Source organism: Sphaeramia orbicularis, chromosome 3 (genome assembly GCF_902148855.1).
Source record: "Sphaeramia orbicularis chromosome 3, fSphaOr1.1, whole genome shotgun sequence".
Lineage (NCBI taxonomy): Eukaryota > Metazoa > Chordata > Actinopteri > Kurtiformes > Apogonidae > Sphaeramia > Sphaeramia orbicularis.
In genome coordinates, this window is record NC_043959.1 from 16,017,469 (window position 1) to 16,037,130 (window position 19,662).

A 19,662-nucleotide genomic window follows, 5' to 3' on the forward strand; every position below is an offset into this window, starting at 1 on the left:
TTGATGATTCTGGGAATTGTAGTTCTTTACACCAAGCGGAAGTCCGTTCTGTTCGTCACTTCCGGGACATGGAGCTAACCTGGCTCTGAGTGGATCCGGTGAAGTGTCGTTTTCTGGAAGAAGTCGGTTAAAGTTGGCCCTTCCGTGGGTTGTGTTCGGACCGTTGGCCCCGGTTCGGTTCCTTTCAGCCCCGTTACCCGTCGGAGCCGTTCGTAGTGCCGCTAACTCTCCGTAAACATTGTTGTGTTTTCGGTTCAGGTTCCGGAACACCTGTAGGCTCCGTGTTTCCACCGCCGGTCACCGCCACCGCGCGCCCGGTTCTCCGCCCCCACCGTTGGCTCGCTGGAAGCACGGACCCGGAGCCGTTCCGCCGGCGTCTGCTCCGTGAATGAGCCGCTGTGTGGTTCTGGGATGGCGGAGGAGAGGAGCGGAGCAGACCCGGTTTCAGAGTACCTGACCCAGAACCGGCACCTGGCGGACTGGGTGGAGTCTCACCGGGGCTACGGAGAGACCAACAAGCAGTGGACCGCCCGGAGGGAGTTCATCCTCCGGAACATGGAGGCGTTCCCCGCCGTGCAGCCTGGGAGCCCGGGCCCGGACCTGGACCGGCTCCTGTCCCTGTCCATGGCCTGGACCAACCACGTCTTCCTGGGCTGCAGGTAAGAAGCGTGTCCCGGTATCCGCGGTACTGCAGTAAAAGTACTGCGTGTACATGAGGTCAAAGGTCGGGAGACTAACCCCGGTGTCCGGTCCCAGGTACCCTCAGGCTGTGATGGACAAGATACAGGAGCTGGGGGAGGGTATCGAGGTCCGGGACGCTCCGGTCCGAACCACCCGGGACCAGCTGATGGGGGGCGGAGCCAAGAGGAGCAGCACACCTGGTGAGTCTGGACGTCGATGGTGTGTGTGTGTGTGGGGGGGGGGGGTTTCAGCCTCATGAACCCAGGGTTGATTCCATGGAACCACAGTGTCTGCATTTAAACAGAATCAGGACTAAAACCATCAACATGTCACATTATAAACAAATATATGATGTTTAGTTCCAGTGTTTGTTACATTAAAGAGTTACATTTCTTCTTCTGCTCAGTGACATTTATTCAGATGTCGACTCTGATTTGACATGTTTCGTGTTTACAGTTGTTAGTTACTTGGTTTTACTGTTTATCTCTGGACACATCAATCGATGACCTCTAAGCAATATTAGTTTTTGAGCTAAACTTTTTGAACTCTTATTTTTTGCTTCAGAGATAAAACAGTTTGTGTTTGATGCTTTAACTCATTTTAATGTTAAACATTTCATGTCATTTATTATGTTTTGTTTATTAAATGTTTTTATTTAATCTTTATTTAATCAGAAAAAATCCCTTTGAGATCCACATCTTTTTAATAAGGGTGATCTGACCCAGAGGTCAAAGGTCAGCAGGACACACCTGGATGGAAAACAGGTTCAAAGATAACAATACATTTAAAAATTTAAAAAGGCAACAATGTAGTAAAAACAAAATGAAATAATGAATATTCTATTCAATATTTCACTGTTTTATTAAATATTTTCGTCCTTTAATTCGTCCAGTTTTTCACCCATCATTGTTTCTGTTTCTTCTTTTTTTTTCAGACACTGACACCTGTATGAAAAAATCCAAATCCGACGACGGTCGAGCGGCACCAAAGGCCCCACCCCGTCTGGCGCCTCAGAAGTCTGGCCCCCCTCCCCAGGCCCCGGCTGACCACCAGCCCTTCTTCAACCGCCTCTATAAAGCCGTGGCGTGGAAGCTGGTGTCAGCTGGCGGCTTTGGTCCCAACCTCGACCACTTCGAGATCCTTCGCTCGTGTGCAGAATCCTGCAAAGACAACCTGACCTGTGTCTTCGTCCCCCTCCGAGACATCGCCGGCCTCCCCGCTGGCCGCGCCCAGAAGGAGGGCCACGTCTGCGAGATACGCTGCCGGACGGTCTACATGGGGACGGGCTACGGCCGCGACGAGGCCGCCGCCAGGGCCATGGCATCCAAAGAGGCGCTCAAGGCGTTCCAAGGCCGCAAGGTGTTGGTGAAGATCTGCCGTCGGCGGTTCAAAGGTAAAGAGGTGGATGACCTGATGCTGTTGGACGAGCAGCCGCGGAGCCAGGGCTTCCCCCCAGCACTCAGTTACCCCTTCACCACCGACCGCCACGACGATGCATCCTCGTAGGCGCCGACTGCAGCGAGGACGGCCTTGTGGGACAGAAACGCCGTCAAAGCGATGGACGGCGCCAAAGGCTGAAGATGGACGTTTGTTCCGGAAGAACCTGGGTGTTTTATCGATGGGCCATTGCTGAGGGCCATTGCCTGTTAAACAACGTTTACGCTGTATTTTAGCGTCTGATGTTTGGACGTGACCAGAGAAGGCGTCAGTTTGAGGATTCGCCGCCGTCAATGCAGACTGAACAAACGTGGCATCGCAGTTCATTATGTGAAAGATAAAGTCGTTATTTCAGGATAAACTGAGTTATGTCGACATCTGAAACGTTGATGTTTGTTAACGTTAAATGAACGTTGAAGATGTTTGATGTTGACGATTGAGCGCTGACGCCTTTGGGATCTGGTGCCGGTTCTAAATGTGCCATGTTTATGTGAAACTGCCAAAAAACAGAAGAGATAAAAGTCAGAAGCATCGTCGCAAACTGGGATCAGGGCTGAAATGGGAACATTTACAGAGAAAGTGAGTGTTTGTGTAATAGTTGAATGGTGACTGAAGAGTTTTCACATTGAACTGGACGAGGAACACGTTCATTAACGCTTATAAATGTTCATAAACTCTCATTACTGTTCGTAAACATTCATGAACGTTCATGAATGTTTACGAACAGTAATGAACACTCAATGATCATAAACGCTTATAAATGTTCATAAACATTCATGAACGTTTATGAATGGTAATGAGCATTTATAAACACTCAATAACCATAAACGCTGATGAACATTCTTAACACTCAATTAATATTAATAAACGTTTATAAATGTTCATTAACATTCTTAAACGTTCTTGAACATTTTCAACACATAAAGGTTCACAGACATTCATAAACGTTCATAAATGTTCAAGATCACAGATGGGGGTTTTAGTTGTGTTTTACAGTCGGATCAGGAGCCTCAGGTTTTCATTTTGAAAGTTTTGTTTTAAACAGTGACCGACGACGTTTCCAAGCACTAAATATTTTGTTTTTCTTCCTGCTTCATTAAACATGACCGACAGAAACAATGAAAAGATGAAAATGTTGAAGCTAAAAACGATGTAAAAGATGAAACATGAGAAAAATGAAGGAAAAAAACAGTAAAAGACGCAAGTTTCATGAAAAGAAACGACTGGATGAAACTGAAACGGAGGCTGATTCCACCTGGAACCAAGTCTGGACCTAGACTCTGGTCCAGAACCCGGTCCATATGGGGTTCATGTTTCAGCGCTGAAGCAGGAGGTTGGATTTCCCATGAGGCCGTTCAGCTGCACTCTGCTTTCATTTAGATGTGACTGAATCTTGGTTCATATTTGTGTCATGGTTCCCACAATCCCTTGCATGTGGGTGGTTGCTTTTGGGTGGACCTCCCAGTGGGCGGGGTGTCCCAGTGGGCGGAGCGTCCCGGTGAGAGATGTGCTGTTTGTGGTTTGTATTGGTGTGTGAACGTCACCTGTTCTGTGTGTGTTTACACAGTGTTTGTATTGATTTGTAATAAAATCAAAAAACACACTGAAGTTGCCTGTGATCGATCCAAAAAAAATGAACCGACTGAAGAGAAAAAAGGAGGAAAGGACGAAGGAAGGAAAAAAAGACAACAGAAAGGAGGTAGAAACAGGAGAGAATGGAACAGATTAAACAAATAGGGAAAAATAAGTAAAAGGCACAAAACATCCTATTCCTACCACAACTATCATACTATTATTACTACTAATAATACAATTACTTCCACAAGTACTATTACTACTACTACCACCACTACTACTACTATTACCATTACTAATAATAATAATAGTAGTACTACTATTACTACCACAACTACTAATACTATTATTACTACTACTAACACAACTACTATTACTAATACTAGTACTATTACTACCACTACTGCTACTACCACTACTACTATTATTACTACTACTACCACTACAAGTAGGATCAGTATTTAACCCGAGTACTTAACTCCAGTACTTTACCCCAGTATTTAACCCCAGTAATTAACCCCAGTATTTAACTCCAGTACTCTACCCCAGTATTTAACCCCAGTAATTAACCCCGGTATTTAACTACAGTACTTCACCCCAGTATTTAACCCCAGTAATTAACCCCAGTATTTAACCCGAGTACTTAACTCCAGTATTTAACCCCAGAATTTAACCCCAGTATTTAACCCTAGTACTTAACCCCAGTATTTAACCCCAGCATTTAACCCCATGGCTCAGGAGGTAGAGGGGATTGTCCAGTAACCAAAGGGTTGGCGGTTCAAATCCCCAGTCCTGTGCTGTTGTGTCCTTGCCTTCAGTGGCACTCACACTGGTGTACTGATGTACGGTGGTGGGAGGGGTCTCCATCAGTCTGCCTCATGACAGCTGTGGATACAGATGTAGTTTGAAACCACCAGAATGTGAGAGTGAATGAATAATGGATCAACTGTATGAGCTCTGAGTATGTGTTCATAGAAAAAACCTAATTTATTATTATTATTATTATTATTATTATTATTATTATTATTATTATTATTATTAGTCATCACTGCAGGCGTATTATTTACAGGCTGTGATTTGACCCAACCTAAGTGTAACCCGGGTTTATTGTTCTGGGTTTAACTTTAGTCTGCTTAGCTCATTGTGTTATTGTTTTTTAATTATTTTTTTATGAATAACTGCTGGTGAATAGTTTTGCTTTTTTTTTTTTTTTTTTTTTTTTGTCCTCTTCTGTTTTTCTGTCTCACACCTTCAGGTTTATTATTAAACTCAAGCCTCGGTGTTAAAATGGCCGCCGGCGCAGACCCAGTTATTGTCACTTTTCAATCACTCTTTGCTTGGAGCCGATGATGGTGACGTGGATGAACTTCACATAAAGAATGTGACAGATCTGTGTCCTGAGGGTGAAGGTTCATTTATTACAGAGCACTGACTGTCCTTAACTGACACTGATTTAATACATGAGGCATCCATTCAACCTTTAATGGGACATTTTACAACTTCTATTAATTTGAAAACCTACAAAACCTTAAATCTAGGGTTCACTCCTTCTCCCGCTTCGGCTTCTTCGTGAAAAACACGGCTGTCTCGGTGCTGCTTCCACGTCCTGCCGGGCTCAAAGGCACTTCAGCAGGAACACGTTGCAGAAAGCTCCGCGCGGACAGTCGCACATCTTCCCGATCCGCGCGCCTTTACGCACGGCGCACTGTTCCCCGACGTCACACTGAGGAGACAAGGATCAGTCAGACTCACATTCAATGACCTGAGTCCGTGAGTCCTGCTGTGGACGTGGGTCCTACCGTGGGGACCGTCCCGAACTTCTTCTCCCACAGCGGCAGCCGTTTGGCCTGCAGCTTCTCCAGGACCTGTTGGAGAGCTCCGAGCTGTGGAGGACGACAGAGCGCACGGAGTCAGAGAAAGACGCACCAAAACACCGACACAATGTGGACCATCTTTATCCTTCATATGACTGGGTACCGGAACCCAGAACCCAGACGGACCTGACTTTATCAACACGAGCCAGATGAAAAACAACAAACCGGATCATTTGGATTCAACCAAAACAACTTTATTTTCTGTTTGATGAACTTAAGTCAAAAATCTAAAAGTCATTATTATGGTAGAGTTTGACAAATACACACGGTTCAGAAACAGAAAATAAAACATGGGTGGAACAGCTCCGGTCCCGGGTCTTACCAGCTGCTTCTCGCTGGTCAAGTTTGGTCCTTTCCGGTAGAAATCCCGCAGGGCTCTGGGGCTCAGCTCCTCCTCGGTGGCCCCAGCGGCCCCCGCGGCGCACAGCAGCAGGAGGGCGCACAGCAGCGGCCTGGAGGAGCTCCGCATGGTCCCGGTCCCGGCGTGCGTCGGCAGCATGTGGGTGTGAACGGTCACTCCTCTGAGATGAACGGCTTTAACCGGAGTCCAGCATCCGAACCTCATTTATCCTCAGCTCTGCTCTAGTTGACATGCGCAACAGCCGTATCCAGTGAGTCATCAGTCTGTCAAAAAGTCAACAATCACAGGTGGTCCATCACAGCAGAGTAATCTACTACAGCACAGTAATCTACTACTGCATAGTGATCAACTACTGCAATGTAATCTACAACTGCAGAGTAATATACTACAGCAGAGTGATCTACTACTGCAATGTAATCCACTACAGCAGTGATCTACTACTGCAGAGTAATCTACTACAGCAGAGTGATCTACTATGTCAAAGTAATCTACTACTGTAGAGTAATCTACTACTGCAGAGGGATCTACTACTGCAAAGTAATTTACTACTGCAGAGTAATCTACTACTGCAGAGTGAGCCACTATTGCAGTGATCTACTACTGCAGAGTAATCTACCACAGCAGAGTGATCTACTATAGCAGAGTAATCTACTACAGCAGAGTGATCTACTATGTCAAAGTAATCTACTACCGTAGAGTAATCTACTACTGCAGAGTGATCTACTACTGCAGGTGATCTACTACTGCAAAGTAATCTACTACTGCAGTGATCTACTACGTCAAAGTAATCTACTATTGTAGAGTAATCTACTACTGCATAGGGATCTACTACTGCAAAGTAATTTACTACCGCAGAGTAATCTACTACTGCAGAGTGATCTACTATTGCAGTGATCTACTACTGCAGAGTAATCTACCACAGCAGAGTGATCTACTACTGCAGAGTAATCTATTACCGCAAAGTAATTTACTACTGCAGAGTAATCTAATACTGCAAAGTGATCTACTACTGCAGAGTAATTTACTACTGTAGAGTGATCTACTACTGCAGAGTATCAACTAACAACATACTTGTATAAATTTTATTGGCTCACCTCTGATCCATCAGACTCACATAGCTCCACCCCTCTGTCCAAATATGGTCACTTCTGGTTCCAAAATGCTGACACCATGAAAGTCAGAACCAATAAGTTCCACTGATCATCTCAGTCAGTGGCAATTGGTCAGCATCTTACTGAGCATGCTCCAGAGAGCTGAAGTCCCACCCCTGGGATGCCCCAGGGCCTGATGGGACCTGTCACATGATGGGGTGTGTTCTTTTTGTGTTTTTATTCTCCTCTTTTTTTTTGGATGCAGATGTTGGACCTGAGGACCAGCTGGACGGACACTGTCCTCTTCAGTCCAGAGGACAGTGTCCATGGTCTCACATTCTTTACTTTCCCAGTCTTTTGTTTCAGCTTCACTTATTTTTTGTCTTAAAATGGTTAATTTTCTCTCTTCTTCCTTCTGTTCTTTTCCATTTTCTATTTGATCGGTTTAATTTTTGTTAGTGTTCTGTTTGTCTTCATCATCCTAATATTTCTGGATGGAATTTGCCCAGTGATGACATAATAAAAGTGTGGTGGTCTGAATGACAGCTCCACCATGTGAACACACACAGAATCCCACCTGAAGATTCACTGACTGTCCATAACTGTCCGGTGGTAAACCAGGACCTGTTAGCATTAGCAGAGTTAGCAGTCTTGTCCACACTGATGCAGATATTTTATTTAAACCCATATTTTTCTGCTGTTCACGTGTAAACAGTGTTCTGTGAGATGATTAAACCTGTTTCCAAAGTGTATATTATTTTTTTATGGTTGGACAACAACTATGGACAGTATTGTCCATGGGATCAACAGGTTGGACATCAACTATGGACATGTTTGGATATTAGATATACTGTCTGGACAAATGTCCATGTTGCTGTGGACATGAAACTATGGGTAGTATTAAAAACAGAGACTTTTAGAAGTGACAACCCGAAAACATCCACATGTTTTGTGGATTTGAGGAAGGTTTATGACCATGTCCCCAGGGGTATTCTCTATGTGTGTGTGTGTGGGGGGGGTGGATGACTCCAAGAGTACAGAGTGGACGGTGCCTTGTTACTGGACATTCAGTCCCTGTGCCGAAGGAGTGCAAGGTAGCCTGGTTTGCATAGCTGGTAGTCAGTTGGATCTGTTCTTGGTGAGGGGTGGACTCCTCAGAGCGGCCCTTTAGCATTGGTTCTGTTCAGAACTTTTATGGACAGAATTTCGAGGCGCAGTCGGGTGGTGGAGGGGGTGGAGTTCAGTGGTGGGAGGATCTGGTCTCTGCTTTTAGGTGGATGATGTGGTCCTCTAAGCTTCATTGAGCAGTGACCTCCAGCTCTCACTGGGGTGGTTCACAGCTGAGTGTGAAGCAGCTGGGATGAAGATCTGCACCTCCAAGTCCGAGGCCATGGTCCTCAGACAGAAAAGGGTGGAGTGCCCACTTCTGGTTGGGGGGGGGGGGGGGGGGGGGGGGGGGGGGAGTCCTGCCTCAAGTGGAGGAGTTTCTCAGGATCTTGTTCATGAATGAGGGTAGGATGGAGCAGGAGGTCGACAGGTGGATTGGGGCGGCGTCTGCAGTGATGTGGACACTAAACTGGTTTGTTGAGGTGAAGAGGGAGTTAAGCCCAAAGATGAAGCTCTAGATTTACCAGTGGATCTACGTTCTAACCCTAACCTATGGTCATGAACTCTGGGTAATGACCCAAAGAACAAGGTCACAAGTACAAACGGCTGAAATGAGTTTCCTCGTCAGGGTGGGCGGGCTCAGCCTTAGAGATGGGGGGAGGAGCTCCGACATCTGGGATGGACTCAGAGTAGAGCCGCTGCTCCTCCATGTCCAGAGGAACCAGTGGAGGAGGTTCATCTAGTGAGGAGACCTCAGGGCCGACCCAGGACGTGCTGGAGGGATTCTATCTGTGGTCTAGGAACACCTCAGATTCACCCGGAAGAGCAGGTGGAAGTGTGTGTGTGTGTGTGTGTGTGTGTGGGGGGGGGGGGGGGGGGGCTGTCTGGGCTCCACTGCTGCACCCCACCCCCACACACCAGGATCCAGATTAGAGGAAGACAACGACTATGAGTACAACATGTAGACACAGGACATCCAGGACATACAGACACAGCACATACAGACATAGACCATATACTGTAGACATAAAACATATAGACATTGGACAGGATTAAGAAGCAGCTCTGAAATAAAAACCAAATGCCGTTTTTTGGTATTGATCATATTTTCATGTATTGATCATATTTTCATGTATTGATCATATTTTCATTTCTGTCTGTCTCTCAGAGCTGAGGGACACTTTCATCACTGTTGGACTCATGTTTCAGTGAAGCTAAATCCACATATGAGCTTATTATTGACTGTGGAATAAACCCGGTCCCCAGTCCAGGTGAAACATGGACGTGATCACTGAATGTTTTCTGAATCACAGAATAAATCCAATACACACGACAATAAACATCCACACTAGCACCATAAAATACAAGTAGTGGCAGTTATGTACCAAACATACTGGATGTGCAACTAAAACAAGTACAGTACAAGAATAACTGAAAGTACATCAGACTGATCCAGACGCTATTCAAACGTCCTGGAACGTCCAGACAGAACACTGATGTGACCGTCACTACCATGAGTTCCACAGCAGTGAACCAGGTCCCAACATAGCACCGCTCCACCCCTCCCAAAACACTGGGGAATTACGGGTAACACACACACACACAAACACACACACACACGGATGGAGATCCATGAAACACAACTGAGACACACAAGGACAGAGTTGGACGTGGATGAGTGGAGACCCCAGGGGGCAGTAAAACATGGTGGTCCAGACAAACACCTTGAGGTTCTTGACATTTCATGTGGTTCATTTTCTGAAAGCTTTAATCTGTCCTGTTAAACCGTCCAAATACATTATGTGTGAAAAGTCCACAGTGGAATGTCTTCATCTGTCTAACTGACCTCGTTAACGTCGGGTTCCACCTGCAGCTGTTTTTGACCTGAAGTGTCCATGACCTCATTCATCACACAGAAGGTGGACGTTTATTCTCTAAAAGCCTCATGGGACAAACATCATGTCAGTAGTGGATTTAGAACTTATTTGAAAACCAGGAACAGATGGAACATATTGGACTGACTGTCTTCTGTCGTCCCCCTGGTGGACCATGTTGACGTCCCAGGTTCCCTTCATTCTGATCCAGACAGACGTCAACCAGTCCAACATCAGGACGGTGAGGACCATGTCCAAACTCTGTGGTCAGGATGCACTGGTAGAACACGAACGGAAGCGAGAGTTCTTGGCTAACCTCGTCCATCTGAGAACCACCACGTTCTACATGTTCAGTTGATTCAAGTGGTGAATAAGGTTCTTCAGGCTTGAATGGTGTTCTGCTACATGAACGTTCCACAGACCTCCAGCAGAACCGTGGATTCATGGTTCTCCAGTCGTCAATGGGTTGATCAATCACCTATCTGGATTATTATTATTATTATTATTATTATCATTATCATTATCATTATCATTATTATTATTATTATTATTATTAATAATAATAATAATAATAATAATAATAATGATAATAAAGCCTATTACAGTTTGAAATGCTATGTATGACCATCCTACATGTTTTAACTGATTTCACCGAGTTCAGCAAAACCTCAACCATTAACTGGAGGGTTAAGGACAGACGTTGGTAGAACCGATAGAACTCTGGATCATCTGTGGAACCGGTCCAAATCCTTATTGGTACCGTGGTTTAATGCAGTAACAAGTAAGATCCAACATCAACTCAAGTGTCTAGTGAGGATTTATGAAGGGTCTTCATGTCGACTGATGCTTTCATTGAAGATTTCTACTGTGAAAGATAGCATTAACTAACCCTAACACTACTAACCTGGTAAAGAGTTAACTAGTGTTGGGTCAGTTGAACATGTTCACTGAAGTACTAACTAATATCAGCAAGTGATTAATAAAGATGTTAATGTTTAAGTTGACATGTGATGAACTGGTGACCAAAAAATGAATGAAAGAGTGAATGAATGAATGAACAAGTAAATGAATGAATGAGCGAGTGAGTGAGTGAATGAATGAATGAATGAAAGAATGAATGAATGAGCATCTGTTGATTGTGTCTGTGTTCACAGCAAAAAATCCTCCTTTGGTAAAACCATTAATAAACCGTTACTAGACACATGAACCATAAACTGTATCATTAATGTAGATCAGGGCTGTAGAACTCATTCTAGTTCAGGGGCCACATTCAGCCCAGTATGATCTGAAGTGGGCCAGACCAGTAAAAACTAGTAGAAACCAATAAAAACCAATGAAAACCAGTAAAAACTAGTGAAAACCAGCAAAAAAACCCAATAAGTGCCAGTAAAAAAAACAATGAAAACCAGTAAAAACTTGTGAAAACCAGTTAAAAAAAACCCCAGTAAGAACCAGTAAAAAAAACCAATGAAAACCAGTAAAAACCAGTAAAAACCAATAAAAACCAATGAAAACCAGTAAAAACTAGTGAAATCCAGTAAAAAACAGTAAGAACCAGTAAAAATTAATAAAAAACAGTAAAAAGAAAACAGTGAAAACCAGTAAAAACTAGTGAAAACCAGTTAAAAAAAACCCCAGTAAGAACCAGTAAAAAAAACCAATGAAAACCAGTAAAAACCAGTAAAAACCAATAAAAACCAATGAAAACCAGTAAAAACTAGTGAAATCCAGTAAAAAACAGTAAGAACCAGTAAAAATTAATAAAAAACAGTAAAAAGAAAACAGTGAAAACCAGTGATCATATCAGTCTGTAAGTGGCCCCTGAACTAAAATGATGTTAACATCATGATCGTTAATATCCTCTGTATAATTTTTGCATTTCATAAACTCCTCCCCCAGTCGGACTGGACCCCTTGGCGGGCCGGTTTTGGCCCACGGGTCATATGTTTGACACCTGTGATGTAGATGTTCTGGACAAGTTCAAGTCTTCTGAGCCAACTGAACCTGAACACGCACACATTCATCTGCAAAAACAAAGTGTCATCAGTTAAACCAGAACAGTATGAACCCAGGTAGAACCCATCAGTATGTGAAGGAGGTCGGTCCGTTTGGGCGTTAGCTCGTGTGCAGTGTTTTCTTGGCGTAAAAGTCCCTACAGGTCTGACAGCAGCGCTGGTACCACCTCATGTCCTGACACAGGTTCTTCTGTCGGATCACGGTGCAGTACACGGTCCACTGGTCTCCCGTGCATTTGTAGGTCAGAGCAGCTTGGGTGGGGGGGTATAGCAGAGAGTCAATGAACATGAATGTTTAATCTGAATATATGTGTCTATAAATGGAATAAATGCTGTAACGTCACAGATTCACCTGATGGAATCTGGGTCTAATGTCAACACAACGGGTGGAGGTCCGCTTAATCCTCACCTAGCCGGGGGGAGGTGATGGTGTTCACATTGACTTTCTCGTTGCAGGTTCCCTGGTGACATGATCTGTAGGTCGGCGGTCTCAGCATCACAGGGCAGTCATTACCATGACGACCGGTCACTTTGTGCATGCACTGGACCACCCGGGACTGCAGACCCTTCCCACAGGACGCGGAACACTGGAGGAAGAAATGGGAGGGGTCAGCGCTTACCATGGGGTTGGCCTAACCCAACCCCCAACCCTAAACCCAACCAAACCCAAAACCAACCCCCAACCCTAACCTAACCCTAACCCAACCCTAACCCTAACCCTGATGCCCCCCCAATCCCACCCCTTCATGTTATTCATTTAGAGACTGAATGCAGTTGTAGTGGACACTTGGTCGAGACCCCATGACCTGCCGTACTTTGGACCAGTCTCCAGTCTTCCACTCGTTACACCTGGAGTGATCCTCACAGGGTTCCTCCTGGGGGGGTTGAACCAGAGGGTCACAGAGACCCTGGGGGTTTGAGCAGGACACGCTTCGTCTGCGGACGCCTTGACCACAGTCTGAAGAACACTGCAGAATATTATGAGAGAAATGACAACAGTCCAATCATGAAGAATGGAGTGAGAATAAAGAGGAACTGACCTGCTCCTGCTGAGATGAAAACACTATTTTCATTTTTGTGTGATTATAGAATACTGAAAACATAACTCTGAATATTTTCTTCCGTTTCTGTACTTATGTAACTTTAAATCTGTCCAAATCTAACCAGGATCGAAACAGGAAGTCGAGACTTCCTGGAGATCCAGTCGAAGCTGTGGGCCAATAGAAGCAGCTGATGTTCTTAGTGTAAAGCGTTGGATGGTGTTCAGTCCAATGACTTTAGTCTCTGGTAGGAACAGTGGGTGGTTGTATAGTAATAAAAGAGGGCGTGTCTGGGTAGAATTATAAATCCAAATATATATTATGCCTATGTAAAGGCTATAAAAACCAAAACCTCCTGTTTTTATTTAACGTCATGGTTTGATTAAATCAAACATCAGGCGTCATCTCTATGGATTCACTGCCTCCAACAGAGAATAAGATGGAAACACAATAGTGTCCATCGGACGCCACCGGGGGGGGGGACATACCGCTGACCACTCAGACGCCTCCCACACTGTGAGGCAGAGGTGACCCTCACAGCCCTGGATGGGGGGTGGTTTCCCTCCTTGGCAGTACAGGTCTCTGGTGTGGATGAGGGTTCCGTTCTGCAGCTGGTAGACACAGCCCACCTCCCTCTGCTGAACACCTTTACCACAGGTAACAGAGCAGGAGCCCCACCCACCAGTCACCCACCTGTAGAGGAAACACAGGTACACCTGGGTCTGAACCAGAACTTCACCAATAAGAAGACAGAACACAAAGCCTCCTCCAGGTCTGTGCCCATTGGACGGAACATCTTGACACTGACACAGGTTTAGATGCTTTGGATTTTGGCTAACCCTAACCCCGACCCTGACCCTAACCCCAACCCCGACCCTGACCCTGACCCTAACCCTGACCCCGACCCTAATCCTAACCCCAACCCCGACCCTAATCCTAACCCCAACCCCAACCCTAACTCCAACCCCGACCCTAACCCCGACCCTGACCCTAATCCTAACCCCAGCTCCGACCCTGACCCTAACCCCAACCCCGACCCTGACCCTAGCCCTGACCCTAACCCCGACCCTGACTCCAACTCTGACCCTAACCCTGACCCCGACTCTGACTTTAACCCTGACCCTAACCTTAACCCCGACCCTAACCCACCCCTAACCCCTACCCCTTTCAGACCTAAACTGAATTTTTGTAGCTTTTCCTTCAGTAAATAGTCAGTACTTTTTTGTCTTTAGTCTTGGCTGGTTAATGAAGCTAAAACGTGGATGTTTTCCGTGTCCTTGTCTCACCGGTACTGGCAGGGGTGGGAGTTGCAGGTTCGTACTTGAGGGTGTGGTCTGTTCTCGGGTTGGCAGTGGCTGTCATTCATCACCTCCATGGTCTTATTGGCGATCTTCATACAGGAAACCACCGTCCTCCTCTCACCTGGAAACACAGACAACACAAAGGTCAGAGTTCACCTCAGGTGTCCTCAAAATGTCCAAGCAGATCTCCACGAACATCAGGTTAACCCTTTCATACATGAACTGTTCAGACACTGGAGGTGTTTTTGAAAACAGATCCAGTTTCTTTATCATAAAACACATTTATTCACTGGAGGGGATTCCATGGATCAACAGTTTAACATGTAATGGTGTTAATTTTTTATTCACAAACACATCCATAAAATTCCTTCCACGAAGACAATATAGGACTCATTTAAGAAAAGTGTAAAATGTATCTAAACCAAACTGAGAGCTGGTCTGATTCTCCATCATCAACAGATCTGGACTGAACATCCTCTGGCGTTGAACTCTAACGTTCACCAGGTCGACTCTGAGGGGACTGTGCTCTTAGAAGTGTTTTTTAAGGTCTACACACAACCATGACATGAAAATAAAGGCATTTAAATGTTTAAAGAGTGCCTTGGAGTTTTCTTCCTGTTTGTTTTCTACTTTATGAATCCCTTTTCCAAAGAACACCTCAAACAAACTCTTTTTTTGGGTCCTAGAAGATTTCTTCCCATAAGTTTTTAAGGATTACTTTATGTTCAGGTTTCCTGCTGTTTGCTGATCATATGTAAAATATACTGTATGTAGATTTTATCTTCAGAGTGGCTCAAGTGGATTCTTCTTCGTCTATAGTTCTGAAATGGTTGAAGATGTAGCATCACTGACATATATTATTCTCCCACTGTCCTCTAGAAGGCGCTAGAGAAAACCCACCCTTGTAGATGTGTGTATGGTCTACATGATGCCTCGTAGATGTGTTTGTGGTCTACATTATGTCTTGTAGATGTGTGTGAGGTCTGCATGACGAAGATGTGTGTGAGGTCTACATGATGAAGATGTGTGTGAGGTCTACATGATGAAGATGTGTGTGAGGTCTACACGATATCTTGTAGATGTGTGCGCGTGGTCTACATGATGTCTCGTAGATGTGTGAGGTCTACATGATGTTGCGTAGATGTGTGTGAGGTCTACACGATGTCTTGTAGATGTGTGTGTGTGGTCTACATGATGTCTCGTAGATGTGTGTGAGGTCTACATGATGTTTCGTAGATGTGTGTGAGGTCTACATGATGTCTTGTAGATGTGTGTGAGGTCTACATAATGAAGATGTGTGTGAGGTCTACATGATGTCTTGTAGATGTGTGTGAGGTCTACATGATGAAGATGTGTGTGAGGTCTACATGATGTCTTATGGAGGTTCTTGTGGTGTTCCTCACCTCCTCCGGTCTACATGATGTCTTGTAGATGTGTGTGGTCTACATGATGTCTTGTAGATGTGTGTGAGGTCTATATGATGAAGATGTGTGTGAGGTCTACATGATGTCTTATGGAGGTTCTTGTGGTGTTCCTCACCTCCTCCACACTGGACGCTACAGTCCTGCCAGCTGCTGTGTGTCCAGATGTACAGATGTTCTGGTTCTTTGTTCTCCTCACTGCTCTGGTGCTGAGTTGTGTTCAGGGACACAGTGTACTCATAATGGATCCCATAGCTTTGGTCATGGAAGAGAAGAACCTGCACAAAGAAGAACAATGAACCGAACTGTGCCATAGATGGAGGAGGAGGAGCTGCTGTGGGCCGATACCGTCCACATGAGCGACTCATGAACAGGTTAAAGTCCATGTAACGGTGTCAGTCTTCTGGATGTTCAACATGTTTATGGTTAGTGATGGTGAAGGTAGTTAATGGTACTAATCAGTGAGTTGTACAAACAAGAACTACAGTCTGACGAAAGGTCAACACAGCTTCTGTTGACTCCAGCTCATGTCTACAGGCTTAGACTGGGAGAGTCATGATACGGTACACTGTCCTCCTGTCTGTCCTCCTCTCTCCTCTTTCATCATCATCATCACTCACGTATCCATATAGTTGATAGTGTTTATTCTATAGTTCCATAGATGGTACAGATTTATAGTATTAATACTAACAGTTACAGTAGTAGTATATCCACTGGTAGTACTAGATGGATGGATGGATGATCTGTATCAGGATGAAGCTGAATGCGCTCCTTCAGTGAACCCAGTGCTAACAGACAGTAGTTTGTCCTTCTGCTGTCCTCGTGGACATGTTGTGGTATTTACCATCAGGTGTAAGGGGGTGTTGGTGGGTCCCTTGGCTGACATCTTCTCCCATAATCCCCTCCGGACGTAGCGCACTATGGTCCCCGCCAGCTCAAACTCCCCAGGAAGCTCAATCTTCCAGTCGCTGTTGATGGACCTCTTACTGGAGTCTTTCAGTGCTGTGAGGACACATGAAGTTCAGGAGAACATCTAAATCTAGGTAAGGACACATGAGGTTCAGGAAAACATCTGAATCCAGGTGAGGACACATGAGGTTCAGGAGAACATCTGAATCCAGGTGAGATCTGAACGGACTTCTCTGATGACACTGAGGCTGTTTCAGTCATTTTCATAGACCTGTACATGAGTAGCTAGGTCTTCTACAGCCTTCATTGAAACACAAACATAGACCTTCTACTTCTTACTCCATAGTTTTTGTGGTGTTGGTTCTTCTTCATTGTTCACATTTCATTAAATCAGATTAAACTCATTCTATTTACTTGGATTAAATGTTCTCATGTTCTGGATTTTTTAATAAACAACATGTCTCATTAAAACAAACCACAAATGATTACAACAAACCAATAGCCAATAATGTCACATGGTCGTCAGATCACATGACCCAGACCGATGGAGATGAGAACAACTGGCTCAATGTGCAGAACCATAGCTGACCTCAGACAGTGCTGCAGTATTTGTACACGTCAGACCATCCTAATACCAGTAGAATGTACAGAATGAGGGAACAAATGTACTTCATTACCCAGAAAGCTGTGTGACGGTTTGTCCTCTACGACTTTGATTCTCCGAGCTCCTGCAGGGATGACCACGGCCTCGATGTAACCTGGACAGAGGCAGAGTTGGACAAACAGTCAAAAACAGTCACAGCAGCAGGTCCAACACATCCACCGTCCACATGGTCCAAGGTCACCACCAGTCACTGCTTAAAACTGAACCACAGGAGTCCTTGTTCAGGTCCAGTCCAGTCCCAGAGAGTTCTGGATTCACATCTAGTCCAAGTCCAGTTGAGTCAGGACAATGTGTTATTGCCTCCAGTTGACCTGGACTCAGCCGGACTCACCTGGACTAACCCAGACTCACCTGGACTAACCCAGACTCACCTGGACTCACCTGTCTCTACACTTTTCAGTCATTTGACCTTTGACCTTTAGCTTAGCCACATTAGCTAATGTTAGTATTAGTGTTGTGTGTCTGCACTGATCTGTCAGTTCATTCCTTTAGAATTGAACAGATTCACTAAACTTGTAAAAGGATAAACAGAAAGATTTGGACACATTGGATCCATTCATCTGTTAAATATGTACATATGGAATTCCAGGTGTTTTTAAGCATGAGGGTCTGGATGGATCTGGTTCAGTCATTGGAGGTGATTTACAGAGAATAAGTGTTTTTACCCAAAACCAGATTGGACCTGAACGTCTGCCAGAACTCATTAGACTGAGGTCCAAACTGTGGACCACAAAACAAAAACCAAGAACTGTTTCCCATCAGGCTGTTGGTCGGGTTCACTCACACCTGATTCATCACATTTATCGGATTTACTACTACTGTAGTACTACTTTAATACTACTCCTGCAGTACTCCCGTAGTACTCCTGCAGTACTCCTGTAATACTCCTGCAGTACTCCTGCAGTACTCCGGAACCCAGTACGCGGAACCCAGACTGGGTCTCTGAGTGGAACCTAGACCGAGTCTTGGAGTGGAACCCAGACTGGGTCTTTGAGTGGAACCCAGACTCACCCATTCCTCTGCTGTGGTTGAAGTCTCCTCTAACGACCCGACAGGACCGTCCGTCTCCATTACAAACACCACAGCGGTCCTCTTTGGCCAAAGAGCCGATGATGCCGTCACAGCCGATTTTCTGCACAGACCAACACAGAACTGATCAACAGAACTGATAAATAGAACCGATCAACAGAACCGATAAATAGAACCGATCAACAGAACCGATAAATAGAACCGATCAATAGAACTAATAAACAGAACTGATAAACAGGATGACAAAAGGCCAATGTTCTTCCAACATGTGACTATGGATCACCTGAACCCTGGGTCAAGACGCCTTGTGTGTATCTATGTAAGTAAGTAAGTAAATTTTATTTATAGAGCACTTTTCACAGACAGGGTCACAAAGTGCTTTATCAATTCAAATCAGAATCAAATCAAGTTTACAGAGACCAAACAGACTCCTCCAGGAGCAAACACTTGTGATTGGTGACAGTGGCGAGGAAAAACTTCCCTTTAACGGGCAGAAACCTCGAGCAGACCAAGACTCCTGGAGGATGGCTGTCTGCCTTGACCAGTTGGGGTTAAAGAGAGAGAGTAAAGGAGGAGAAAAGAGAGAGCAATAGAGATATAGAGAGACTGGGGGAGAGAGGAGGTGGGGGGGACACATGGAGTACTTTATGATGAATCCATAGTGTAATCAGTTTGTGGTGGCCCTGGGTCAGGTGGGAGAATAAAAAGCCTTTTTGAACAGGAGGGTTTTGACGTGTTTTTTAAAGCTCTCTACAGAGTCCATGTACTGTAGGTGTAGAGGTAGGTCATTCCATAGATGTGGTGCCACAGCTATGTGTACTTGTGTTATTTGTATCTGTGTGTATTTATGTATTTGTGTATTTATTCGTGTATTTGTATGTATTTGTATTTGTGTAGTTGAGTGTATTTATGTGTATTTGTGTGTAATTGTGTGTATTGTGTATATTGTGTATTTGTGTGTATTTATGTGTATTGTGTATTTATGTGTATTTGTGTGTGTATTTGTGTGTATTGTGTATTTATGTGTGTATTTGCGCGTTAATTTGTGTGTATTAGTGTGTGTATTAGAGTGTATATTTGTGTGTGTATGCGTAGACATTCCTCAGCAGATGAAAATGCTTCCATGTGTTTTTCCATTTGGTTTAAATCAGAGCAGCTCATTGGTTGATCTGTGCAGTTCATCTGTCCACCAGCAGGTGGAGTCAGACTGCAAGACATGGACACATGAAGGTCTGCATGGACTGGGTCACAGTTAGACACGTACTGAGTTCAGTCTGGAGCCA

The 19,662-nt window shown here is 44.7% G+C and overlaps 3 protein-coding genes across 7 annotated transcripts in view; 1 reads left to right on the top strand and 2 right to left on the bottom strand.

Moving 5' to 3' along the window:
* Window positions 1-43: 43 nt before the first annotated feature.
* Window positions 44-3,719, top strand: cdkn2aip (CDKN2A interacting protein). Of its 2 annotated transcripts, XR_003934112.1 has the most exons (4): window positions 44-659; window positions 757-881; window positions 1,616-2,803; window positions 2,920-3,719. XR_003934112.1 is itself a non-coding variant. In XM_030122338.1 (3 exons), exons 1-3 carry the CDS (start codon window positions 412-414, stop codon window positions 2,185-2,187), a joined length of 945 nt encoding a protein of 314 aa, XP_029978198.1. In that variant the 5' UTR covers window positions 44-411; the 3' UTR covers window positions 2,188-3,719. The 2 variants fall into 2 exon arrangements, 1 of the variants encoding a protein (XP_029978198.1); XM_030122338.1 differs by having other exon boundaries at window positions 1,616-3,719.
* Window positions 3,720-5,088: 1,369 nt separating this feature from the next.
* Window positions 5,089-6,152, bottom strand: cart3 (cocaine- and amphetamine-regulated transcript 3). The gene is made up of 3 exons (XM_030122461.1): window positions 5,890-6,152; window positions 5,493-5,576; window positions 5,089-5,416 (listed from the first exon to the last, which is right to left on the bottom strand). The coding sequence occupies exons 1-3, from the start codon at window positions 6,130-6,132 to the stop codon at window positions 5,309-5,311; spliced, it is 435 nt and encodes a 144-aa protein (XP_029978321.1). The 5' UTR covers window positions 6,133-6,152; the 3' UTR covers window positions 5,089-5,308.
* Window positions 6,153-11,711: 5,559 nt separating this feature from the next.
* The window catches only part of adamts17 (ADAM metallopeptidase with thrombospondin type 1 motif, 17), a 35,683-nt gene continuing 27,732 nt past the window's right edge, over window positions 11,712-19,662 (bottom strand). For 3 of the 4 annotated variants that reach the window (XM_030121849.1, XM_030121867.1, XM_030121876.1), the window contains 9 exons: window positions 18,362-18,482; window positions 17,364-17,444; window positions 16,622-16,779; window positions 15,896-16,055; window positions 14,342-14,477; window positions 13,544-13,748; window positions 12,831-12,983; window positions 12,425-12,602; window positions 11,712-12,267 (listed from right to left, as the gene is read on the bottom strand). In XM_030121849.1, the coding sequence (XP_029977709.1) occupies window positions 12,116-12,267; window positions 12,425-12,602; window positions 12,831-12,983; window positions 13,544-13,748; window positions 14,342-14,477; window positions 15,896-16,055; window positions 16,622-16,779; window positions 17,364-17,444; window positions 18,362-18,482 (1,344 nt within the window). In that variant the 3' untranslated portion in view covers window positions 11,712-12,115. Of the gene's footprint in view, window positions 12,268-12,367; window positions 12,603-12,830; window positions 12,984-13,543; window positions 13,749-14,341; window positions 14,478-15,895; window positions 16,056-16,621; window positions 16,780-17,363; window positions 17,445-18,361; window positions 18,483-19,662 lie in introns of all 4 variants that reach the window. The other variant, XM_030121858.1, reaches the window with a different exon arrangement.